Source organism: Rhinoderma darwinii, chromosome 13, assembly GCF_050947455.1.
Source record: "Rhinoderma darwinii isolate aRhiDar2 chromosome 13, aRhiDar2.hap1, whole genome shotgun sequence".
NCBI classification, from domain to species: Eukaryota; Metazoa; Chordata; class Amphibia; order Anura; family Rhinodermatidae; genus Rhinoderma; species Rhinoderma darwinii.
Genome location: NC_134699.1, coordinates 29,431,596 through 29,459,589, shown reverse-complemented (window position 1 = coordinate 29,459,589; position 27,994 = coordinate 29,431,596). Strand labels below are relative to the sequence as shown.

Here is a 27,994-nt window from a genome sequence, read left to right as displayed (position 1 = left end):
CTTTTCTATTGATCCAATGAAAAACGACTTCAAAAAGGCTCAAGAAGTGACATGCAGTTCTTTTTTCCGCTAAGTTTTTACAAACGGCCGCGTATAAAAACGCCCCGTGGGAACAAAACTTTGTTTTTCCCATTGAAATCAATGGGTAGATGTTTGGAGGCGTTCAGCATCTGTATTTTCAGCCATTTTTTGGGGCATTTACGGCCCAAAAAACGTCTGAAAATAAGCCGTGTGAACATACCCTGATTGTGGGGGCGTAGAGCTCATTGCAGGTGGCTGTCAGTCTATTGGGGGAGCTGTAGCATTCACTGTGTCTGGCACTTGCTCCACGGCACCTGGAAAAGTGACACACAAAAAAAATCGGTCCCTCTTTCTGCTAAATTGAGCGGTATGAGGTCTGCTGGCATCTTGAGGACCTGTCACGTCTATGTGAGTAAATAATTGTATTCCCCATGAATTAACAATTCTAGAGCATTCTTTTTCATTACTCTATGTTGTGCCGTTCCTCTGTTATTACTCCTGGAACAGTATGAATACATTGACAAGTGTGTAATTACACACCAACAATGTATGATAAATTCTGAGAATGTCAGACTGTGTAAGGAAACGCAACATTGACAAGAGGAATGGTCACACCCAGTTGTCAATTTAGTCATACATTTCCAGGAGGAATAACAGAGGAACGGCACACCGCAGAGTTCTAAGGAAAGATGCCGCAGAACTGCCATCTCATGGGGAATACAAGTATTTAGTAAAACAGACATATCAGGAGAGGCCACCGGTCCATCTGAACTAGGAGATGTCACCGGTCCATCTGAACTAGGAGATGTCATCCATCTTTTTTCAGCTTTGTACATATTGTAATAACAACCCTGGTCACACAGCCCACCTCATTAATAATCACTCCTTCCCTTCACAGAGATGACATTGTTCTAGAAGATGTTCAATACAAAGTACACAGAATAGTTGCCAAAGCCGAGACACCAGTGTAGCAGGAAATGACTCTTCTCTAGTAATCCGGCACTTGACAAGACTGCAGACCAGTGGTGTTATACCGCCACCATGTGGTGGAGATGGTGCACTGCATTGCTTTCACTTTCATTTCTGAAGAATACTTTCTTTCGTGGTTGTAACGTCCGCGGCGTCCACCAGACGTGACTGCAGCTTCTCACCGACAAGTAAAAGGACGCCGGGCCTGCCGGTATCAGGAGCCACTGCACGGAGAGGTAAGCGGCTCTGTACACATAACATGCCGCGCTCTCATGCTTCACTTCCTGTCAAACAAACTCTCCGCTTTATCCACCATGATACGGAAATGCAGCGCAAATATGGGAGCCAGTGGTCTGCAAGCTGCTGAGGTGGAACTACAACTCCCAGCAGCTCGTCAGGGAATGGTGAGCGATGGAGTAGCTGCTGAGCACTGCACACAATGAAGAGTCTCTCTACACCAGGCGGCACAGGTAGGGCACGTGTGTGACCTGCTGGGACTTGTAGTGCCACCCTGGTCATATTAACCGGAGAATCCTATTAGAAACATTGAACGGGGTTGTGCCTGTTTAAAATCCCATTTTTATTAGACGGGTCCCGAAAATAAACTCCTCACAGGTGATCCCGCTGCTGAGATCCCTGACAATCAGCTGCCATCTGTCGGGAACTCGGCAGCAAGTGTACAATTCTCCTGCAGCGCCACCACAGGGAAACGGAAGCATTACATGGTGTCCATCAAAATTGGTAGTTGTCAGTGCAATGCAGGTGTCAGCAACCTGTGGCACGCTTTCCTCTCCCGGTGTCCAGCATCGTTGCGACGACGCTTCATTATGCGCTTGGGGGCGTTGATCACCAGGAGAGTGAGTCGCTTCTTTGTGTTTGTCAGCTGGTGATCAGCGTCTCCAAGCCCACGATGCCAGCACCGCACTCTCTCCTGGTGATCAGCGTCACCAAGCCCACGATGCCAGCACCGCACTCTCTCCTGGTGATCAGCGTCACCAAGCCCACGATGCCAGCACCGCGCTCTCTCCGGGTGATCAGCGTCACCAAGCCCACAATGCCAGCACCGCGCTCTCTCCTGGTGATCAGCGTCACCAAGCCCACAATGCCAGCACCGCTCTCTCTCCTGGTGATCAGCGTCACCAAGCCCACAATGCCAGCACCGCGCTCTCTCCTGGTGAACAGCGTCACCAAGCTCACAATGCCAGCACCGCGCTCTCTCCTGGTGATCAGCGTCACCAAGCCCACAATGCCAGCACCGCTCTCTCTCCTGGTGATCAGCGTCACCAAGCCCACAATGCCAGCACCGCGCTCTCTCCTGGTGATCAGCGTCACCAAGCCCACAATGCCAGCACCGCTCTCTCTCCTGGTGATCAGCGTCACCAAGCCCACAATGCCAGCACCGCTCTCTCTCCTGGTGATCAGCGTCACCAAGCCCACAATGCCAGCACCTCTCTCTCTCCTGGTGATCAGCGTCACCAAGCCCACAATGCCAGCACCGCTCTCTCTCCTGGTGATCAGCGTCACCAAGCCCACAATGCCAGCACCGCGCTCTCTCCTGGTGATCAGCGTCACCAAGCCCACAATGCCAGCACATATTCAAAATTCAATATTTTATACCGCTACACAAACTATATTCATTTATTTTCTGTGTTTTGAAGGAATTTTTACTTCAGGTCCCCTAGTAACCGGTTGACTTTCCTTCTAAGTGACCCCCATCTCAGTACATGTAGACACGGGACTGCAGCTTCCTGTTACACAGATGTTCATATACAGTATATATGGAGCACGCACAGGCCATCTCTTGTCAGCCAGCAATATATGCGCCAAATACAGACCCCGCAAATTTCACCGGTGTCTCAGGGTGTTTAAAGGGTCTCTACAGTACTAACTAAATAAGCTTCATGTTAGGCTGGATTCACACATTGCGTATTTGTTGCAGATTTTTGAGCCTAATACAGAAATGGATCCAGGAGGAAGGAGAAGTTCTTTATATTTCCCATTCCCTTTGAAACCACTTCTGGCTTTGGCTCAAAAATCTGCATCAAAATCTCCAACAAATATGCAATGTGTGAATCCAGCCTTAGGCCCCATGCATACGACCGTGCCCGTAATCACATGTATTCTACGGCACGGACACCCATCCGTAGCGCTACGGAAAGGTGTCCGTGTTGAATGAAAGTGAATGGGTCCATTTTTGCGGTCCGCAAAAACTGAGGTTTTTTATCGTCGTGTGCATGGGGCCTTATGAGTGACAAATGGCCGCATGATTTAGCCGGTAAAACTGGTATCACATGCAAAATTGTGCCTCCAGTCGCCACTACTCATCATGTGTGGCAGTCGCACCATGTGTCCTCAGGCGTCAGTGACAGACTGAGTTTATAGGGGCACATGACATTAAGGGTATGTGCACACGTAGTGACCAAAAACGTCTGAAAATACAGAGCTGTTTTCAAGGGAAAACAGACCCTGATTTTCAGACGTTTTTTGAGCAACTCGCATTTTTCGCGGCGTTTTTCGCGGCGTTTTTTACATCCGTTTTTGGAGCTGTTTTCATTGGAGTCTATGAGAAAACAGCTCCAAAAACGTCCAAAGAAGTGCCCTGCACTTATGACTTTTGACGAGGCTGTATTTTTACGCGTCGTCGTTTGACAGCTGTCAAACGACGACTCGTAAATGACAGGTCGTCTGCACAGTACGTCGGCAAACCCATTCAAATGAATGGGCAGATGTTTGCCGACGTATTGTAGCCGTATTTTCAGACGTAAAACGAGGCATAATACGCCTCGTTTATGTCTGAAAATAGGTAGTGTGAACCCAGCCTTACAAAGATAATAGTCACGGTTTATTTACGAGTCGTATTTGTTGCGGGTTTTGCGGCAATTTTCACTATCCCAGAACGACTGGTGTTTTTTTTTTTGGTGTTTTTTTTTTTGGTGTTTTTTTTAACTAGGCTGCTTGGCCACAATTATGAAAATTGCATAATAAAAAAAGAACTGGTCAAAAACGACTCACATAAAATCACCTTAAGGCCGGGTTCACACGTAGCGTAAATACTGCAGATTTTCTGCAATGGATTTCATTGTGGATAATCCGCAGCATATTACAGTAGCAGCAAAGTGGATGAGATTTGAAAAAAGCGTTCAGAAATACCCCTTTGGTGCATTTTTTTAAATCCGCAACATGCGGAATTGCTGCTTTTCTGTTGCGGGTCTTCCCCATTGAATTTAATGGGGAGGTGAAACCCGCAACAAATTGCAGAGGTTGAGATTTTTTGTGGCGGAAAACCTTATAAAGATTATACTTACCCAGAACTCTCTGCTCCTGCATGTAGCCCAGCCTCCACTCCAATCACAGGCTGCAGTGGTCACATGGGATGAAACGTCATCCCAGGCTGCAGGACGTCCGTGGGATGCGTCGCCATGGTTACAAGTAAGGCCTTATTCACACGAGCTTGTGCGATTTGCCCGCGCAAAAAATGCAGCGTTTTTTGTGCGTTGCAGTTCCGTGTGTCATAAGTGTTTGGTGCGTGGTTTTCACGCATATGCCATCCTTATGACACGCGGTTTTGATGTTTAGAAAAGGAAATGAAGGAAGTGCTTTTATTTTTTCCTTCATTTCTTGAACAACTGTTGCGCGATTCACGCACGACACACGGACTTCAATGGGTGCGTGATGCGCGAAAAACGCCCAAGTATAGGACATGTCGTGAGTTTTACGAAGCGGACACACGCTGTGTGAAAATCACGGACTGTCTGAACGGCCCCATTGACTTACATAGGTCCGTGCGACGCGCGTGATTTTCACGCGCGTATCACGTAAGTAAAACACATTCGTGTGAATAAGGCTTCCTTTTTTTTTTTTTGTTTGTTTTTTTTACCTGATATTTTTCCGCAGCAGATATTTCGGCAGGAAAACGGCACCACAATTTGGTGCAGTTTTCCGGCCGGTTTTCCCTGCGGCATGCAGGGCGAATACTCTGTGTGCTTTTACGCAGCATATCTGCCCTGTGTGAACATACCCCAACAGTATTTACGTAGTCTGTCCATACACGTAGCGGTGGTGCGCCACGCCAAGATGTGTTGCATCTGCGCATCCGGCCAAAAAACACATTGCAAAACTAAATCAGAATTCGCAGTAAATCCGTGAGTAATTTTGCCACACAGTTCTTGCCTGTCCGGCACATTACTGCTACGTGTACGACCGCCTAACCAAGAACAGACATGTCCGGGAGCTGAGAGGTCCTCGCTAGACGAGGCTTTGGGGCTACTATAGGGTCACTGGTTGTCATCAGGTTATTTGAGGACAGGGCGCCTATGCTTGGCACACCTACAGATGGAAGATGGCGAGTTACTGTAGCCCTATATATGACCTGTAATATCCATATGTTGTATACTGCGGGCACGTTCTTGTTGGTACGTATCACACTGGATGGGCACTGCTTAGCTCCGCTGTGCCGCTATTATAAGAATGGTAGCAGGAAACATCTGTGGTTAGTAAGCTCGGGGGTTTATTTGCATGCCATGATTGGCACGGGTCTCTAGCACTCTAATGCCACTAGTGCCAGCCATTAGTAAACCCTGTTCATTTACCATTGTCCGGATGGGAGTTTAGACTCCACTTGTCTCTGATGCCTCCCGGCTAGAATACCAGAGAGATACATCTACAGGATTAATTGTTGTATAGTTGTTTTTCCTTTACCCACCTTTCCTCGTTGCCAGTTTTACCTGGTATGCAGTTGTGGCACGGTTTAGCTAATGCAAAGATTCACGTTAATTTCCTGTAAACTGTTGGGGGAGCCACTGAGCTGGTGAACAAGCGCCACTGGCTGCAAATACCATTGACCTAGGACTGAGTAAAGCCGGCCATACACACCAGACAGAAGTCTGTTTGGCCGACAGCTGTTTTTCCCATCTTCACTCTTTTTGGCTTGTGCAGGTTTATTACAATGGGGAGAGGCCAATAAGACGGATTATCTTCCCCAGGGACAGCGTTTTGGGCATATTCAGATCCAACATGTCCGATCCTTCTTTCTCCCAAAATCTGTTGACCGTCCACGGGATCTGCTGACGTTTATCTTTTGTTGGCAATTTATCACAATCCCTGTGCAAAGAATCCGGCATCTGGATTATTCTGCAACCAGTCAGATCACTAACCCAAGAAGAAAAGTGAAAGATTTAATCTGATTGGTTGCGGGGTCGATCTGCTCCACTTTTTGTCATTGCTAGTTTCTATACATGAGGCCCAATGTATGGGCGACACTGAGGCGGAAGTGATGGGGTCCCAGTGTTGTGTTCAGGGCCCAGATCCTACATCATGATGATCGATAGACCGTTACAAATATACTTCACATAAAGGTGCACTATGCCTTTAAAACAGGCAGCGGGTATATAGGGGAGTGTGAGCAGAACATGTTATCATGAAGATTACTGGGAGTATTTTGTAACAGGAAAAGTTACCGTTTGGCCAAGCAGATTCTTTCTACAATGTAGTCGTCGCCATGTTCTTTGTTTTCACACATGCCCGTGCTTGTCCTCTTGTTTGCTTTGCCATGAATGAATTGGTGTTTCTCCTAGATCATGACAAATAAACACCCCTAATCTGGAAAACTAAGCGGCACAAACTCTGCTAACAGACAATTTAAAGGGCAATCCCAACACCCATGTTTATGGCAAATCCACAGAACATACCATAAATGTGATAAATGCGGATCACGCACCTAAAGTGGAGGACGGGATGGCCCGGTTAGGTAAAGTGGAGAACGGGATGGCCCGGTTAGGTAAAGTGGAGAACGGGATGGCCCGGTTAGGTAAAGTGGAGAACGGGATGGCCCGGTTAGGTAAAGTGGAGGACGGGATGGCCCGGTTAGGTAAAGTGGAGGACGGGATGGCCCGGTTAGGTAAAGTGGAGAACGGGATGGCCCGGTTAGGTAAAGTGGAGAACGGGATGGCCCGGTTAGGTAAAGTGGAGGACGGGATGGCCCGGTTAGGTAAAGTGGAGAATGGGATGGCCCGGTTAGGTAAAGTGGATGACGGGATGGCCCGGTTAGGTAAAGTGGAGAACGGGATGGCCCGGTTAGGTAAAGTGGAGAACGGGATGGCCCGGCTAGGTAAAGTGGAGAACGGGATGGCCCGGTTAGGTAAAGTGGAGAACGGGATGGCCCGGTTAGGTAAAGTGGAGAACGGGATGGCCCGGTTAGGTAAAGTGGAGGACGGGATGGCCCGGTTAGGTAAAGTGGAGGACGGGATGGCCCGGTTAGGTAAAGTGGAGGACGGGATGGCCCGGTTAGGTAAAGTGGAGAACGGGATGGCCCGGTTAGGTAAAGTGGAGAACGGGATGGCCCGGTTAGGTAAAGTGGAGGACGGGATGGCCCGGTTAGGTAAAGTGGAGAATGGGATGGCCCGGTTAGGTAAAGTGGATGACGGGATGGCCCGGTTAGGTAAAGTGGAGAACGGGATGGCCCGGTTAGGTAAAGTGGAGAACGGGATGGCTCGGTTAGGTAAAGTGGAGGACGGGATGGCCCGGTTAGGTAAAGTGGAGAATGGGATGGCCCGGTTAGGTAAAGTGGAGGACGGGATGGCCCGGTTAGGTAAAGTGGAGGACGGGATGGCCCGGTTAGGTAAAGTGGAGAACGGGATGGCCCGGTTAGGTAAAGTGGAGAACGGGATGGCCCGGTTAGGTAAAGTGGAGAACGGGATGGCCCGGCTAGGTAAAGTGGAGAACGGGATGGCCCGGTTAGGTAAAGTGGAGAACGGGATGGCCCGGTTAGGTAAAGTGGAGAACGGGATGGCCCGGTTAGGTAAAGTGGAGAACGGGATGGCCCGGTTAGGTAAAGTGGAGGACGGGATGGCCCGGTTAGGTAAAGTGGAGAATGGGATGGCCCGGTTAGGTAAAGTGGAGAACGGGATGGCCCGGTTAGGTAAAGTGGAGAACGGGATGGCCCGGTTAGGTAAAGTGGAGAACGGGATGGCCCGGTTAGGTAAAGTGGAGAACGGGATGGCCCGGCTAGGTAAAGTGGAGAACGGGATGGCCCGGTTAGGTAAAGTGGAGAACGGGATGGCCCGGTTAGGTAAAGTGGAGGACGGGATGGCCCGGTTAGGTAAAGTGGAGAACGGGATGGCCCGGTTAGGTAAAGTGGAGAACGGGATGGCCCGGTTAGGTAAAGTGGAGAACGGGATGGCCCGGTTAGGTAAAGTGGAGAACGGGATGGCCCGGTTAGGTAAAGTGGAGAACGGGATGGCCCGGCTAGGTAAAGTGGAGAACGGGATGGCCCGGTTAGGTAAAGTGGAGAACGGGATGGCCCGGTTAGGTAAAGTGGAGAACGGGATGGCCCGGTTAGGTAAAGTGGAGAACGGGATGGCCCGGTTAGGTAAAGTGGAGAATGGGATGGCCCGGTTAGGTTAAGTGTCCGTTGCGTCCAGGTGGAGAATGTACGGAGAGGTGTCACACATGCGTTCAGTTCTGTTCACTAGGATTTGCCATTACTTTCTGATCAGTTGGGGTCCGATCACGATCCTCAGAATGAAGGATATGCACCTCAAAAACTAAAATGTATTGCTCCAATGCGTCTTAAATAAAAAATGAAGCAATTTTGCAAATGGTGTTCATTTAAAAATAACCGTTTTGTGTCTACAGCTCCTATGCAGACCTATGTGTCTTCAGGGCTACAGATTACTGATCCTTCAACCATACTCGGCCATACTCAGCTTATGGTTCCCCCATTGACAAGCTGATTGTGGGGACTATATAATTGACGCCTTTCCTTGTAGCAATGTTGCCGAGGATTCAATCTATATATAGGGCTCAACATACAACCCAATAGGACATTAAGAAGGGTTTGTGTAAAGCCAGCCATAGATAGAAAGATTTTTCCCTAAATCAATAATAGATATTTTCTGTGAAAAACGAATTCTTCCCAACTGTGAAATCTCCAAACACTGTAATAACACCCTTGTTCCACTAGGTGGCACCATAGTCTCTGTTTTATAATGCGATTTGGCCACCGATACTGGAAATTGTTGAGTGCAAAATCTTTGTCAGAGTCACATGTGGAGAGAAGCGCAGGCCGGGTGCAAAACTCCCGTATACTCCTCTAGTAAGAGGCTCAGCAACACTCTGCACGTTACAAGCCAAGATACAATCATTTATCAGTTGTGGTCAAAATTCTTATATTATGCAGTCACATTCATAAACCGGAAGACAAAGGCCCCTACACTAATCCGAGTCTTATTGCTGCTTCTGCTGGTGGTGCTGCCGGCACAGGAGCATGTATGGAGTTCTGCACCCATTTACTACTGTGCAGGCAGCAGGGGCACGCGCCGGTCTCTGCTACATTACTGGACCGCCATGTTGTCATAGTCTTCTACATGCCCCATGTTAGAGAAGGGCATGCGACCGGTACTGTTATGTATGTGGTATTATTTATGGGGATCTGTGGCTGTCACTCTTATGGGGGCACTATGGTTGGCACCGTTATGGGGAATTTTTGGGGTATTTTGGACTGTTTGCCTGAGCGAAGGAATATATCTGCCACCCCTGAGCTGCTTCGTGACTGACAATATACTCAGGTGCAGGTGAACAGTGGGGGTTGTACTCTGGGCGCTGAGGTTGAGGGAGGGTTATTGGGTGTGGCCGGGGGTTGTAGATTTCCAACAACTGGAGAGCCACAGGTTGGAGAACACTGCCATAAATCATGATGTCCTCATATGACGGGACATGGTAGCATTGGTGTTTTGGTAGTGGAGCCAGGCATAGAAATGTACCAGCTCCCAAGAGAGTCCAGCTTGATTTCTGGTATGGTGCTTCACAGGGGCGGACGCAGACAACAATCAAATCCCTTACATATGAGACCAATGCTCCGGAGGTTTGCATGAAATTTATTCGCTCGGTACCTTAAATAAGAAATATCACATCGTAGAAAGCACTATTAGTTTGCTTTTGACCGTGGCATCTAAGAGGTTGATCGGCGGTGATCGGAGCTAGCTCCAGTCCCTGCCGTTACAGCACAGTGTCAGCTGTAATATACAGCTGACACCCGCTGGTGATGGCGCATGCTCAGCTTATGAGCCTGCGCCATCACCGTCACGTTGCATTGCGCTAACACCTTGGCTGCAGCAACGTAACTGTACGTGACCTGTCATTAAGGTGTCAGTGGGGACCCCTTATCCTCAGTCCCCCTGCTACACAGGCTGTAGGAATATACACTTAGTGTTGTAGGCTATATACACTACCGTTCAAAAGTTTAGGGTCACTTAGAAATTTCCTTATTTTTGAAAGAAAAGCACAGTTTTTTTTCAATGAAGATAACATTAAATTAATCAGAAATACACTCTATACATTGTTAATGTGCTAAATGACTATTCTAGCTGCAAACGTCTGTTTTTTAATGCAATATCTACATAGGTGTATAGAGGCCCATTTCCAGCAACCATCACTCCAGTGTTCTAATGGTACATTGTGTTTGCTAACTGTGTTAGAAGGCTAATGGATGATTAGAAAACACTTGAAAACCCCTTGTGCAATTATGTTCGCACCGCTGTAAACAGTTTTGCTGTTTAGAGGAGCTATACAACTAACCTTGCTTTGAGCTAGTTGAGAATCTGGAGCATTACATTTGTGCGTTCGATTAAACTTTCCAAATGGCTAGAAAAAGAGAGCTTTCATGTGAAACTCGACAGTCTATTCTTGTTCTTAGAAATGAAGGCTATTCCAATGCGAGAAATTGCCAAGAAACTGAAGATTTCCTACAACGGTGTGTACTACTCCCTTCAGAGGACAGCGCAAACAGGCTCTAACCAGTGTAGAAAGAGAAGTGGGAGGCCCCGCTGCACAACTGTGCAACAAGACAAGTACATTAGAGTCTCTAGTTTGAGAAATAGACGCCTCACAGGTCCTCAACTGGCAGCTTCATTAAATAGTACCCGCAAAACGCCAGTGCCAACGTCTACAGTGAAGAGGCGACTCCGGGATGCTGGCCTTCAGGGCAGAGTGGCAAAGAAAAAGCCATATCTGAGACTGGCTAATAAAAGGAAAAGATAAATATGGGCAAAAGCACACAGACATTGGACAGAGGAAGATTGGAAAAAAGTGTTATGGACAGACGAATCGAAGTTTGAGGTGTTTGGATCACACAGAAGAACATTTGTGAGACGCAGAACAACAGAAAAGATGCTGGAAGAGTGCCTGACGCCATCTGTCAAGCATGGTGGAGGTAATGTGATGATCTGGGGTTGCTTTGGTGCTGGTAAAGTGGGAGATTTGTACAAGGTAAAAGGGATTTTGAATAAGGAAGGCTATCACTCCATTTTGCAACGCCATGCCATACCCTGTGGACAGCGCTTGATTGGAGCAAATTTCATCCTACAACAGGACAATGACCCAAAGCACACCTCCAAATTATGCAAGAACTATTTAGGGAAGAAGCCGGCAGCTGGTATTCTATCTGTAATGGAGTGGCCAGCGCAGTCACCAGATCTCAACCCCATAGAGCTGTTGTGGGAGCAGCTTGACCGTATGGTACGCAAGAAGTGCCCATCAAGCCAATCCAACTTGTGGGAGGGGCTTCTGGAAGCATGGGGTGAAATTTCTCCCGATTACCTCAGCAAATTAACAGCTAGAATGCCAAAGGTCTGCAATGCTGGAATTGCTGCAAATGGAGCATTCTTTGACGAAAGCAAAGTTTGAAGGAGAAAATTATTATTTCAAATAAAAATCATTATTTCTAACCTTGTCAATGTCTTGACTATATTTTCTAGTCATTTTGCAACTAATTTGATAAATATGAGTGTGAGTTTTCATGGAAAACACAAAATTGTCTGGGTGACCCCAAACTTTTGAACGGTAGTGTACGTGGGTCATTTATGAGTTTTATATGTGATATTATACTGTGTGTGTGTGTGTGTGTGTGTGTGTGTGTGTGTGTGTGTGTGTGTGTGTGTGTGTATATATATATATATTAGTCCTTCTCAGAGAATTAGAATATCATCAAAAAGTAATATTTACTTCAGTAATTCAATTCAAAAAGTGAAACTCATATTCTATAGATTCATTACACACAGAGGGATCTATTTCCAGCATGTTTTTCTTTTAATCTTGATGATTATGGTAACGGTTCATGAAAACCCAAAATTTAGTCTCTCAGTAAATTTTAATATTATATAAGCCCAATTTCAAAAATGATTTTTAATACCAAAATGTTGTCCTACTGAAAAGTATGTACAGTATATGCCCTCAATACTTGGTCGGGTCTCCTTTGCCATGAATTACTGCATCATTGTGGCGTGGCATGGAGGCGATCATCCTGTGGCACTGCTGAGGTGTTATCAATTCGGCGTGGCATGGAGGCGATCAGCCTGTGGCACTGCTGAGGTGTTATCAATGCGGCGTGGCATGGAGGCGATAAGCCTGTGGCACTGCTGAGGTGTTATCAATGCGGCGTGGCATGGAGGCGATAAGCCTGTGGCACTGCTGAGGTGTTATCAATGCGGCGTGGCATGGCGGCGATCAGCCTGTGGCACTGCTGAGGTGTTATGGAATACCAGGTTGCTTTGATAGTGGCCTTCAGCTCGTCTGCATTGTTGGGTCTGGTGTCTCATCTTCCTCTTGACAATGCCCTATAGATTCTCTGTGGGGTTTAGGTCAGGTGAGTTTTCTGGCCAATCAAGCGCAGTGATACTGTGGTTTGTAAACCAGGTATTGGTACTTTTGGCAGTGTGGGCAGGCGCCAAGTCCTGATGGAAAATGAAATCATCATCTCCATAAAGCTTGTCAGCAGAGGGAAGCATGAAGTGCTGGGAAATTTCCTGCTAGACGCTGCGCTGACTCTGGACTTGATATTACACAGTGGACCAACACCAGCAAACGACATGGCCTCCAAACCATCACTGACTGTGGAAACTTCACACTGGACCGCAAGACACTTGGATTGATGCCTCTCCACTCTTCCTCCAGACTCTGGGACCGAGATTTCCAAATGAAATGCAAAATTTACTTTCATCTGAAAACAGGACTTTCCACACTGAGCAGCAGTGCTGGTCCACTGTGTTATATCAAGTCCAGGGTCAGCGCCACCGTCTACCAGGAAATTTTCAAGCACTTCATGCTTCTCTCTGCTGACAAGCTTTATGGAGATGATTTCATTTTCCAGCAGGACTTGGCACCTGCCCACACTGCCAAATGTACCAATACCTGGTGTAATAACCACAGTATCACTGCGCTTGATTGACCAGCAAACTCACCTGACCTAAACCCCACAGAGAATCTATGGGGTATTGTCAAGAGGAAGATGAGACACCAGACCCTACAATGCAGACGAGCTGAAGGCCGCTATCAAAGCAACCTGGGCTTCCATAACACCTCAGCAGTGCCACAGGCTGATCACCTCCATGCCACGCTGCACTGATAACACCTCAGCAGTGCCACAGGCTGATCACCTCCATGCCACGCCGCATTGATAACACCTCAGCAGTGCCACAGGCTGATCACCTCCATGCCACGCCGCATTGATAACACCTCAGCAGTGCCACAGGCTGATCACCTCCATGCCACGCCGCATTGATAACACCTCAGCAGTGCCACAGGCTGATCACCTCCATGCCACGCCGCATTGATAACACCTCAGCAGTGCCACAGGCTGATCACCTCCATGCCACGCCGCATTGATAACACCTCAGCAGTGCCACAGGCTGATCACCTCCATGCCACGCCGCATTGATAACACCTCAGCAGTGCCACAGGCTGATCACCTCCATGCCACGCCGCATTGATAACACCTCAGCAGTGCCACAGGCTGATCACCTCCATGCCACGCCGCATTGATAACACCTCAGCAGTGCCACAGGCTGATCACCTCCATGCCACGCCGCATTGATAACACCTCAGCAGTGCCACAGGCTGATCACCTCCATGCCACGCCGCATTGATAACACCTCAGCAGTGCCACAGGCTGATCACCTCCATGCCACGCCGCATTGATAACACCTCAGCAGTGCCACAGGCTGATCACCTCCATGCCACGATGCAGTAATTCATGCAGAGTCGGAGCCCCGACCAAGTATTGAGGGCAGATACTGGACATACTTTTCAGTAGGCCAACATTTCAGTATTAAAAATCATTTGTGAAATTGGGCTTATAGAATATTCTAATTTTCTGAGACACTAAATTTTGGGTTTTCATTAACTGTTACCATAATCATCAATATTAAAAGAAAAAAAGGCTGGAAGTAGATCACTCTGTGTGTAATAAATCTATAGAATATAGGAGTTTCACTTTTTGAATTGAATTACCGAAATAAATGAACTTTTTCATGATATTCTAATTCTCTGAGAAGGACTAGTGTGTGTGTGTGTGTGTGTGTGTGTGTGTGTGTGTGTGTGTGTGTACACACCGTATATGGACTGCATTCTTAATTTTATTTAGCTTCACTCTTGTCCGCAGTCCATTACAGAATACAGACTGCCATAAACAGCTACCTATATGCTACTTCATGAACATCTCCGATCATATTGATATTCTATATTAGGGAATAGCTTTTAGGTAGAACTTCAGTAATAATTATCGCCCGTCTTACTTTTCCTGGTGACAGAAATAAGCTGGCAGATCTCCTAATGTAAAGTGCCCCACTGACCATGTGAAGCCGGGGGGATCCATGTCTGATCACATGTAATCATGCTCAGCCAGCGTCATGTGCCCAACCTCAATAAATCCCATTAAATGGTTCCCTGCCATTAGGTTTTATCTGATTGTACGGAGTCCTGCTTTCCTTTCGCTGCCATGGAGATGTTGTGTTGTGTTTACCCGTCTAGTACATTTCTGGCCGTGTATAAAGCGAGCACAGGAGCTTTATATGGCGTATTCGTTTTTCTTTTCCAGCTCCCCAAATCTCCTGCACCCACATGTCCTCAGCACGGCCTCTCATTGTAGCACTCTCCACTTGGAAAGACCGTGTACCCCCAAATTGTCATATGACGCTCTGATGTGACACTGTAAGACATACACCGTAATTTAACCCTGTTGTGTTTATACGGGTGGGGGGCTTTTCATGCTGAGCTAAATAGAAGCACCTCAGTTGCCGGTAAGTACATGTTTAATATCTATTAGAAGGATACGATCATTTATTGAACACACGTGGCAATGATTGGGTTTACTGAGGACATCATTTAAAGGGAAACTTCACCTTTAAACCAGGATTTCCTTTAATTAGACTAATTTGGAATTATAATAATTTTTTTCTTGCTGGGAAATTATTTTAACACGCCACTGACTTGTTGCTGAGCTTGTGGTGGGCTTGTTCTAATGCACAGTAGCTAAACTGAAGAAGCAGATCTGCAGTGTAAAGCATGGGAGAAAACTGAGCCTCCAATAAGACAAATGATGGATTTCAGACTCCCAACAGACAATGCAGCTAAGCTGGAGTCATTGCAAATAACTCCGTCCTAGTGGGGTAGAGATAAAAAACAGCAATGTAGCCATAGGGATTTCTATATATTTTTATATTTTATAAGGGAACTGTGTAAATAACCATTTTTAATTGACTAAAGTGTTTCTGTCTTGACGTCATAGAGGGCATCTATAAGCTGCACATAGTAATGGGATTTAGATGGGGAGTGGTATTGCACTTCGGTTCGGGACACTGAATGGTAATTACGGTGCCTCTCAGCCTCATTACCACGTGGTTGTTTGCCGTGGCACTTGTGTAATAAAAGGAGTCATGGGGTGCCTCTTGGCCAATCAGGCCTGGAGGTCCTGTGCATATATTACCCCATAAATAAAAAATAATTCTGGAACGTTTTCTTTATACTCTGCTTTGTGCCATTCCTCTGTTATTCCTCCTGGAAATGTATGAATACATTGTCCCGGTACTATCCAATCAGTACTTAATTATAAGTAATTGACTTTGTCCTTTATGGCTTCTTTTCAGCCTCTCTTCTTTTTTTTCCATATATATGTTTCTGAGAAAGTTGGTGTTGACACCCAGCTATTCTAGAGTTTTGAATGACAAATCCACCCTGTTATGTAAAGCTATGCCTCCCGAGGCTTCATGCACATGACCAACTTACAGATCCTTAATACTGCGTAATGGGCACATACTGTGCCTCCAACTTCAGAAGTAGGCATTATATGGCAGTGCACATAGTATGGCATCATATGGTATGTCCCTACACAATATCCAGTCACTGCTGACAGTCTAAGACTATGTAGGGACACACCACATTGAGACGGAGAATGGTAACGCCCATTTGTCGATTAATTCATACATTTCCAGGAGGAATAACAGAGAAACGACACACCATACAGAGTTCTAAAAAATGATGTTCCAGGATTGTTATTTTATGGGGAATACAAGTAGTTACTAAAACAGACATGTCAGGGTGGCGGACAGGTCCTCTCTAAGGTGGCGTCTGTGTCTGAACTCTATGTGTAGCATTCTAGAGTGACTCTTTAAGCAGCTGACTGGGCATCCTGGGTGTGATACACAATCCTGTCTTTCTACTCGGAAGCCATTTTTTTTATACCAGAAATAGCGTCATTGTCTGTGTCATTGCCGTTATTTCACTATTCAATATTTTTGTTAGTATCTTCCTGAAAGACCTGGGAGCGATGGAGAGGAAGAGGCTGAGAGTCGATGGAATTCCGACTGACATCCCAGCTGGACGCGCAAAGGATAAACTCACCATACATTTCCTGAGGAGCCGAAATGGGGGAGGAGAGGTGGAAAACATTGACATTGTCCAGGGAAACCCAGCTTATGCCGTTGTTACGTTTGAAAATGATGAAGGTAAAAGATAAACCCAGGATGGACATCCATAGCAGGACCCTGGGACTGTGTGCGCTACTATATAGAACCAGGACTAGAAAGATAGGGTGGCATGAATGTTTACAATTTGTATGGCGCTCTATGAGAGCTATGCTGGGTCGGGCTAAGGCTGCAATCATCTGCAGTTGTGCAAATAGCGACATTCTCACTCCAATGTAAGTGAATAGGGACCATGGAAGGGACTTTTTCTCCAATCGATTTATATTGATGCATGACCTGAGGAAGAAAGCTGTGCAACTCTAATTGCAAGATAGTTGTATCACAAGATTCAGGTTGCATTGCCCAGGTGTGCGCAGGTATGCTGTATCGGCCCATACCCTTGTTGCGCACCCCTGAATAAAGAGGTGTAAGGCCTCATGCACACGACCGTAAAAACACCCGTTATTGCGGGTCGTAATTACGACCCGAAATAACGGGCCCATAGACTTCTGTTAGCCACGGGTACCTTCCCGTTTTCTCACGGGAAGGTGCCCGTGCCGTTAAAAAAATAGAACATGTTCTATTTTTTTATTTTACGGGCCGTGCTCCTATACTTTATAATGGGAGCACGGTCGTGTGCATGAGGCCTAACTCAGTGTAGTTGACCTGCCTTCGCAGAACCATTGTTGGGTGCCATTGGGGTAACAGACCACTGATGTGCCTATCTTCTCCTTACTCCTCCAGTGAAGATATTAAAGTGAGATGTCGTTTACAGTGTAGCTACACTTATATTATGGAATGATATAACCAGCAATTCCCTAATATCTGTTTATTTGAATTTCTTAGGCTAAGTTCACACTAGCGTTCGTATACGTTTATATTATAGGCTGCCCTTTCTGGAGGAGCGGACTGGGGCAGTGTGTCTGCTGACGTGGCTTTTCCACTAAGCTTCTTTATGTTAAGTAAGACTAAGTTCACACTAGCGTTAGTATACGTTTATCTCTCTTTCGTCAGAGGAAGAGAGGATCGAAAGAGTAAACGTTAACCGACGGTTCCGTTAGAATTACTATTGATTTCAATGGTAATTCTTTTGTTTCAGTTGCTTTCCGTCTGTCTCCGTTCGCTAGGTTAATCTTTCCATCCTCTCTTCCCCTGACGGAAGAGAGTTAAACGTATACTAACGCTAGTGTGAACTTAGTCTTAGGAGCAATCCGACAGCTTAGTGGAAAAGCCACGTCAGCAGACACACACTGCCCCAGTCCGCTCCTCCAGAAAGGGCAGCCTATATTCTGCTGAGAGATTCACAGGGTAGCCATAAACAATTTGTATTCTGTTCTCTTATCATATTGTTACTTCTTGTAATTGATGGTATTCTAAGAATATATATATGTGTGTGTGTGTGTGATATATATATTTGTTGCGATGTCTGAAGTTTCCTAGTATATCAGTGTAAGGAATGCCTCAGTTTGATTGACTTTTTTCTGTCTCCGCAGTTGTTGAGAGTGTCCTGAGGATCAAACATCACACTTTGCGAGTCAATGACAAGATATATAACCTGGTGGTCAGTGAGGTTACTGGCAAGGTGGAACTAGAGGAGGTACTGAAAACAATACAGATGCTTGTACTTCAAAGTGTCATTTCTAATGATATGTATGGATTCAGAACGGTGACAACACCCCCTGATCCTCTGTTATCACAATGCAGAACGCCATCCTGCCCCTCCCCCACACTGACGTACACATGGTCCTCGAAAGGACCAGGCACCCTCATATTGCTCGATTTAGATCTTTATTAAAGATGAAAAATAACTATTTGAAAACATACCGTATATCACCGCATTTTCATTTCCAAGTAGGAAATAGAGAAGTATAATATAGGTACATGAATGTTATATAGTAAACAGAATTGAAAGTAAAAGTGTCACAATTGTTCTAGTGATACATTGACTGTCTAGTGTTGAGTGTCGCGTAGGATGAATTGTACTTGCAGGATCATTTCCATTTATTGCAGGAAGGGTCTTTTTGGTTTAGGGCTGATGCGGACATATCTTCAAACCAACAATTGTCATGATTTCCTGGGTGGTCGGTTTGTCCTTATCTTTACACATAAAGGTAATGTTTTGCCCGGTGACTATGCAAAAATAATTAACCATGGTGCATAGAAGGGAAGTCATCAATCTCAATCGACCGTAGAGCCAGGGAGCGGTGGGTTAATATATGAAATCCACAAATCTCAGACAAAATAGGAAATATTTGTTTCCAAAGATTGCTCTACAGTTCCACTATCGGTGTAGTAAAGTGCCCTCTTGTGAGCTGCACCTCCGATAGATTTTTTAAGTCTTAAAGGAGTTGTCCAGTATTAGAAAAAGCTGTATATTTATTTTTGCATTTTTTTTTTTCAAAAACAGCGCCAATGTTGTTAATTGGCAGTGTCTGGTAGTGCAGCTCAGCCTCATTAACTTCAATACAAGACACTGCCCATGGACAAGAGCAATGCTGTTTCTGGAAAAGGAAAGGACAAAAACTTTTTCCAATCCTGGATAACTCCTTTAATGAATTAATTTTCCCACTATGGCAAGTGATGATATTCTGTTAGGAGACGCCATCACTTACTGATCGATGGGGTCTGACTGGCAATCGGTAACATGTGTTCATCGGCTGATCATGCCGTTTATGCAGCAAAAAAATATCATTTTTGGCAGCACCTCTCCTTGTGTAAACAAGGAGACGTGCTGCTGACATGATGGAAATGTATGGGGACGAGCAATCGTAGTAATGATCGCACGTTCCCATACATTACTGATCATAGCTCCTTGTGAAAGGAGCAAACAAGCGCTGATCAATGAGCTGTCTCTTTAATCGGTGCTCGTTTTTACTGCCCATATCGGCCGGTGTAATAGGACCTTAAAGAGTTTCTTTGGATACATGAGAATGGGACGGTGTTGCCGTTCCCTGCACAGTGGGTGGCCTGGAGTGTCGCTGTGTAGGAGAAATGCTCAATACCATCTGAAGTCCCAGAGGTCAGACCCCCACTGATCATAACGTTATGGCATAGCCTAGCGATATGAATTAACATTATATGATGGGAATACCTCTTTAAATGGCCTCTATTACATCTCCTATAGGGTTTGACACTCTGCTTTCCTGGACTTCTGAATAACACATTTTCCTAGTTCTGTGATGATACATCATCTGTATTGCTGCATAACTAGGCAGAATGGGAGTGCTCAGCAGTAGACTCAGTACTGGCAGCCATATTCACTGTCCCCTAACTGTCCCAGAAAAATATATCATTACATAACGGCTACATTTAGGTTGACTTGAGAAAGAATCGTTGCCACTTAAGCAGCAGACACCGTTACTAGCCCAGATGGTCTACAGGTGGCACCTGCGCGCAATGTTAGGCATTCTAAGGGAATAGATGCACAATATTCATTAGAGGATATTATAAGTGTAGGGAGGTCTCTGGGGGTTTTCTCGCTGAGCAGTTCACATCTAATCTTCTAAATAAACAGGATCTGTTAGAAAACGAGATAGAGCTATGTGTGCTTTGTGATATGGGTGATGTACATGCAGGAAACAGGATGACCTCCTCATGTCACATTTGTTAATAAGGGACTGGTACCTCTTATCAGGTATATACAGCTGCGCTGTCACTTCTGGGACCATGGCGATTCATAAAAAATATTGAAGCACACAAAAGTGGTGTGAATTCAATGTACATGTTGATCGTCTCAAGGTCTGCACACTATTACACTTGTAAAGGTCGCCATACACTTTAGAAAGATGTCGAACGGCATCTATTCCTTAAGAAATCCCTATACAAATGCACTTTCGGTTTGGCCAAGCGAGCAGGTGTTTTTAATAGGGTGAGGGGAATAAACCACTGCCAGAACCATTGTGGAGAAGCCATGTCAGTAGACCCGCACTGTGCCATAGTCTCCTCCCCCAGAAATGGCAGCCTGTATTCTGCTAAGAGGTTTACAGGGTAGCAGAAGAGAATTTGTATTCTGCCCCCGTGCACATTAGAGAGTCATACACATTAGGCAGTTTCGGACGAAAATAATTGAATGTCTATGGAGTACTTTAGACTAGCAGTTTGTACTCCAGAGCTGCTCTTCCTACTGTACAAGAAAGTAGTTCTTGGATGTGGCATCCATAGTCCGCCATTTTGACTTTTTAAGTGTATACAGACTCTTATTTCTATAAATGTCTGGCAGTTTTGATTGTGTTACTCCCATAGCTATGACTTGTGCCTTCTATGCCTACTGGGATTAGTACATAAGAAAACCTATATGTATTGTTAGTTTTTCAACAAACCTATTATTGCAAAGCTCTCTTGTTCTTCAAGAATAAGAGGGATAAATAAAGACAAATCCTGGACAAACCCTTTAAGCGATTTTCCATTTTTCAGATATTTCAGAAGCTGTCGTTGATTGTAAACTACAGAAAATTCCCAGAGAACTGTAGGAGTCTTCTGAAGAACTTGATGCAGAGTCATAAAGATGTGAAGTTTGACTTTGATGAAATATCCATGACCTGTACTATAAGTGGGCCATATGTAGAGATTCAAACCTTAGCACAGGAAATCTTAAGCAAATTAGAAATTGGATGTACAAACCTAAAGCAAATCTCATCAGAAAGGAGCGAACGAAGGAAAGCCAAGAGTGACCACCTTAGAAATTTTCCAGACCCCCAAGATAGCCCACAAGTCTTGGATCAAAGATCTAGGCCACTTTCTGGAGGGACATTTGAGGCCAGTTATATTCAGAAGACCGAAACCTTAGAGCAATTACAAGAACCTTTTGTGTGGGATTCTGATATCTTCAAATACATCCAAAAATTTCACACCGTTGAGTATCAAGAGACGCTCAACAAATATCATGTTCACGCAGTGGATGAAAGTTCTGATGGAATCACCACAATTTATCTTCAGACTGTAAATGGGGGTAAAAAACATGTGGTAGACTTGAGATCTGCACGATCCAGGCTCATGGGTCTTTATCAAGGGTTAGAACTACTTCTTCGGAAGGAGCAGATAGACAAGAGGGAGATATATGGAGATCAGGACACTCATAGGATACTGTTGAGAGACATCCAAAGACTATATCCTATGCTTTTTTGTCATGATGACGACCGATATCTGTACCTTATTGGAAATGGTGTTGATGTGGCTCAAGGGAAACAATACATAAGTGATTTACAGATGAAGTTTGACAGGCCATCAAGTTTGCTAGACCCAAAATTTAAAGGAAGTCAGGCCAGTACCATGACGGAAGAAGTATCACATTCCTTATCCCCCACTTACAAGCATGAAAGTAAAGTTGGGAGCCGAATAGCTGCCTCATTTAATGTTGCCACAACACTCAGCCCAAATTCAACAAAGACTCACATAGATGAGAAATACCTGGTATCAAATAGTCCTATCAGACCGGTGCTAGATCGTGAGAGCGATCCACCCAACGACAAGGCATCTCTCGTATCTGCAAATACAAGTGATCCTTATAAGAGCGAAGACTTTAGTCTTTCGCAACCAGATGAGAAATCTGAAAGCAAGACCATGCCATCGTTAAAAAGACGGGACGTACTACCAGCCCTAAAAACTGGCCGAGAAGATATAAGGCACAGCAAAGCCACCTCTAAACCTACAGGTCCACTCAAACCTGTCCGATTTACTAAAGCATCATGTGAACTACCCTACTCTAGCCTGGTAGACGTGAACTCACCCTCCGTGGACTTCAAAATACCAGAAGGTAAACTTAGAAGATCCAATAGTCTATCTCGTGTTTATTCTAAAGAGAATGCCTCTTCTGAGCAACAGAGTGATGTACTGATATTCAAAGATGAAGTTATTGTGACAGATTGGCTGTGGTATTATATTAAGGAAACCCACAAGTCTAATATTGATAGTTGGTTCGCTGAGGTTGTGTTGATGGAGGAAGAAAAGCACAATGGGAAAATTGCCTTAAAGCTGAAAGCAACTAACAAAGCTGTTTTAACTTTAGCAAAGGAAAAGATTCAACTATTGTGTTGGAAAGAGGACATGACCATCACCAGCTCTTGCCTTGACTATGCCATGCTTGGCGTTCAAGGTCCAGATGACATTGCGTTAGTTGAGTGGTACGATCTGTTCCACAAATGCTCCCAAAAACTTTTTATAAAGCTGGAGGTAGATAAACTGGTTCTTATATATCCCAAAGAAATCCATGCACATGTTCTAGAAGAGTACAGTCAGTACATCGAACGTAAAATGAAATCACCCAGGGATGATACCATGCCAGATGATGATCAATCTTCTTTATACCTAAAGGACAAATTAGACTTCTCTGGCAGTAACATGACTGCAGATTATATTACAGAGGTAAAGCAAAGCTTCGAAGACAAATCTCTTAGCAAGCCACACTTTGAACCTTTATCTTTTCACATAGGAGGTGAAGACATGTCCAAAACAAACAAGTGTCGAGCTGGAAGAGGTCTGACGGATCAGAAATATTCCCTGGTTGGCGGAATAGACCCATTCCGAGGTCTCACCAATGACCATGAAGCATTTTTTGACAATCCAGTACCAGCATACCTACATGAAAACGCTCCACATCCCAAAGAACGTCAAGATATTTTTGAGGACCCAAAAAATAACTCCACACCAGAGAAGCCTCAGATGGATTTCTACACCCCGAGGAAACATTTGGAGAATGTAAAGACAGAAGAGAAAACTTATGATCATGGTCCATATACCAACGAGTTATTAACACATGAAATTAACTTCTCTCCACCAAATGTTGAAAATCAGACTTATTTGGAACCACATTCTGGTGACCAGGGCATCTCCACAGAGGGCCACATACAACAGTACCAGAGCAGCTCCTCTCAACTACGGATTCCTGCAATCGGCCAAGAGTCAGAGAAAACGGGTTCCATTTGTGACCTATGTAAGAACAGCGACACATTAGTTCAAACATCATGTGATCAGAATGTATGTGTTAAATGTTATGCAACATCTTTAATCTCTGCTCTTAATTATGTAGCAAAAGGCAAAAGTACATTGAGAGCCACCATGACTCATACAAGCATGAGCCTTAGATTACCCGGATATGAACGAGATCCTTCTTTGAAGATAATATATGAGGTTCTGGATGGAGAGCAAGGGGTAAGTGACAGAAAGCCAGATCCGGCAGTTCAAACAAAACTTTATTGAAAGGTAACGCCAAATGCGTGACCGTCTCTTTAATATCCTCCATATTGTTTTTGGATCAACATGAATCTGTTCAGTCTTCCTAGGCTGAGTTGACATCACTGTCACCTCAGCTTCTGTTTCCCTCATCATTGAACTCAATGGTGACGGAAACCTAGCTAATGGTTTCCGTCTGTCACCGTTGTGACTGCGCTAATTGGTTCCGTCAAGAACAACGGAACCCAGTCGACTAATATTAACGTAGCCAATGTTTTTAGAGATTTGGTTGAGGAATTATCAGGTCCAGCATGTAACGTGATGGAGATTGTCGTAGTCAGAGTTCCCTCAAGACGTTATAAAGTGTCACCTCTTTGCACTAGGAATGTGCCTGGATATTAAGGGCTGCCGCCTGCTGGAATTGGGCACAATTTATATCCACATCCAGAGACCCTCTTTGGATTAGTCAAATGTATATTTTTGGGATGAGTTATGAATTATATTTTGAAATGACTCTGACAATAGTCACCACACCTCTGAAGATCTTTGGCCTCTTCTCCTCACATCTGTGTCATCCTCGGTGTTTTAGAGAGCCTGGTGATCTACACACAGTGGAGTCCGTCATATCCTCACTTTCTGTTGAACCATTTGATCTAATGATTGTGGAAATTGCTTTATCTTACACGTTGTGTAGAGGTTAAAAGTACTTGTTTTTTTCAATTTAGTTGAACAGTAAAGTGTGAAACAGAAGAATAACATGACCAACCTATCTGTATATTTTTGTAAGGCTGGAGATCCTCAACCAGGCTGTCAGTACAAAGGTGGAAAGTTTGAAGCATACCTGCCGGATAATCGCGAGGGGAGGAGACTTCTTTTACTGCTTCAGAGAGCCCTCGATGAAGGCCTCATTTTTCACATTAAGACATTTGAAACCGGAGACAAGGTCACGTGGAACAAAATTCCTCATAAAACTTCCCCAGATGGAGGGAAGCAAAAGTAAGTATGTTTTGTGATTTTGGTAGTCCTTCGCAAGCTGGAAGTAGGAAGCCCCCTTTCAGCCCATCAACCGTCTCCAGACCGCCCTAAATGGAGGTCTGTGGTTTGTTGGTGGGACTTCCCGTTGATGTAAAGCTATTGCCAGCCAGTCATCTTCTCCTCCCTGCAGTTGGCCGGAGTTTGCACACTGCCTGTGACATGCTACATGCTGCTGCGCAGGTACAGTCCGTAGTCTCTCCTGTGCCTTAGACCTGAAGCTGTGGCTCTCCAGTATCCTGCTCACAACTTAGAATGATCTATGTAAACGATCGTTCTGATAGGGCGGTGTGACCAGATCATATCTATGTGGTGCTTGGGACATGTAGTAACCAGAGCTACCAACTTCAGACAGTAATTTCTATATTAAATATGACAGACAAAAGTTGAATTATTCTCTTCTGAAAAGCAAGGTGTAGAGGGGAACATAGAACACGGTTATATTAGGGGGTGCTGGGAGTCATTTCATGTCTGCTGGAGTTTCCTGAATTGTAGCTGCTCATTTAAATTGGCCATATCTCTTTACAGAAATGGATATCCAGATTCAGCGTATATGAAATCTACCGTTGCTCTCCTAAAGCAACATGGCATTGAATAAGAGACAACCTTGACTTGTGGAGGCGCCTGCAGAGCATCGCTACTGTCCGTACAATCCTTTCCTTTATGTCTACACCAAACAGTCCAGTAACTAATGGAACATTATTGCTGATTTCTTGAATATAATAACATAACCGTGTCGTAAATTACCAGTAGTCCATGGCAGATCTATTTGCTGTTTTACTATACAATAACTTGTTGCCTGGTGCAGCATCACTAAGGGTTAATTTCTTGTATATATAGGTTGCATTGATTTATAACATTCCCTAATCATATCAAAAGGGTTTTCCCTTTACGGACCCGGAAACTTGAGATATGAATAAAGTAAAATTACCGATCGTCCAGTGGCTGGAGAATAAGGGGGTGCTGGTGCAGGCGCCGTTTCTGTAAATCAATGACTGTTGCAGAAACGTACAAGTGCCCTGACGTGGAGATTTCCATAACTCTTTCTGATTTCATTGGAGCGTGACTGCCTATTCACAACCCACAGAAAACAGGCACCAGAACTCAGTAGTTATCACGTTTGCTGGGTGCAAAACACCCACTAAATTGACATGTGTGTGATTGATATGAAATAAAGGTGTTTTGGGAAACCGCTTTGTACGCTTTAGGGGACACCTGCACGCAGCATAAAACAATCTGGAATTCCCGAGCAGCAATACTCCAGCACTTTCCCAAGAAACATTGAGAATCCGCACCGCCGGTCAATTCCTGCATGGATGAGATTTCTATAACGGCCGTCCACTCTGCTGCTTGTGTAATGTGAAATTCTGCAGTGTCTATGCTGTGTGTGGACGTAGCCTAAATCATGTTACACATTTCCTTTATACACAAATAGAATTTGCTCCTCAGCATTGGGCACGGTCTAAGCATTTGCTGTGAATCTATTGTCAGATGCTGAGGAGCAACTCACAGAAAGTGGAGCTGTGCTTTATGCCGTATAGACGGTACGATGAGAATACAAAGGTTTCATGTTCAGTTTGACTTAGCTCGGGACCATATACAACATGTGCCGCTGCAGATTTGTGGCAAAACCAGTATACGCCCATGTTAATTTAAAGTCTATGCTCACCTCTAAAGGGGTGGGTTTTCCATACCTTTGAAAAAAGCTGTGTGAAGACATCACTTACTGACGGGGCATGGCACTTTGTTCTGGAGACTGGCAGAGGGCAAGGCAGCACCTCTACCTATCCGACATAGATGCCATATCCCAAGTAGGAAACCCCGTTAAACCTTTTCAGTTCTCTACAAAATGACAATATTATGTAGATTAGTTTTATATTTTATTACTTCTCTTGTACTGATCCTGAATGCATTCACAATTCTGCAGGCTTCAGGGCTGAAATCTCCCATCTTTCCTTGCGGTCTGCACAGAGCTCTTGTGATTTGCATTCTGGGTAATGTAGTCTGATGTAGGAAAACAAATCGTGCCACTGTATTATAGGATCTCCACGAAGCGGTTAAAAACGGTCAACCAGCTTGTCCGCAGATGATACATTCACACATCGCCTGCTTGTTGCAGAATTCCGCGACAACGTACAGTAAAACGTTAGACCGTTCACGGAGCTTGTAAAATCGGCTGCGGATTGTAGGCACGCTGTGGATTTTTATCAGTTGCGGAAATGCTACATCACAGATTTCATTAATGGCAATGCAAGAAATTAAAACCCGCAACTAACAATGAAATACTTGTGGCATTTGGTATGAATTTTTAGGCCAGTTACACAGCATAATTTTGCCGTGATGTGTGAATAGAGTCTAAACCGCGACCAGCAGAACTGCCAATACCGCTCTGGGCTAGAATAGGAGCTGTAACTCCGGATCAGTCCAAGAGAAGGAATGAGTTATCTATATACACTGTAAAATGGGGTTTAAACATGAACAGATGCGTTAATAAGAAATAAGCTTTTTTCCTTCGCCATTAAACGTTACCAGTGTAAACAAGTTCTTAAACCGACTGATAAAAATAAAAAGATGTTTTTATGGTTCTGAAGTGGATCTGTTAAGAGCACAATGCTCCATTTGACTTATGTGAAAGGAGGGGTTACATTTTGTGTATATATATATATATATATATAGTTCTTTTTACATGTTAATATACAGGACATTTATTCCCATTAATGGTATCTTGCACTGGCGCACACACACACTTTGGGCTAAGAAACTTTAAAAAAAAAAGTTAATTTCTGTAGTGATTAGCAGGGATGGTTTTTCCTAAGGGGGGGGGGTCCAGGATTACAGAAAACAGTCTCCCTTCTCCCCCAGAAGCGCGTGTATAAATACATTGGTCTGAGAATGAGCCAATTTGCAGCTTCCAGATTGTGTGAGATCTTCCTGCAGTGACAGATTTTCTCCTAAATGAATATATTAAAAATAACCACACCCAGGGGCGCACAAAAGATTTTTGTTATGCTTTTAATTAACATTTCAAACATGTAAGGCATACGGCAAAATTAGGCAGAAAAGCATTACACTTC

The 27,994-nt window shown here is 44.8% G+C and overlaps 1 protein-coding gene across 2 annotated transcripts; it reads left to right on the top strand.

Moving 5' to 3' along the window:
• The first annotated feature begins 1,094 nt into the window (after positions 1 to 1,094).
• On the top strand, positions 1,095 to 27,505 carry LOC142666290 (uncharacterized). 2 transcript variants are annotated; one of them, XM_075846272.1, is made up of 7 exons: positions 1,095 to 1,226; positions 16,561 to 16,763; positions 18,215 to 18,318; positions 21,135 to 23,649; positions 23,746 to 23,867; positions 24,676 to 24,884; positions 25,449 to 27,505. In XM_075846272.1, exons 2-7 carry the CDS (start codon positions 16,586 to 16,588, stop codon positions 25,516 to 25,518), a joined length of 3,198 nt encoding a protein of 1,065 aa, XP_075702387.1. In that variant the 5' UTR covers positions 1,095 to 1,226; positions 16,561 to 16,585; the 3' UTR covers positions 25,519 to 27,505. The 2 variants fall into 2 exon arrangements, with proteins under 2 accessions (XP_075702387.1, XP_075702388.1); XM_075846273.1 differs by lacking the exon at positions 1,095 to 1,226 and adding an exon at positions 1,297 to 1,460.
• Positions 27,506 to 27,994: the final 489 nt, after the last annotated feature.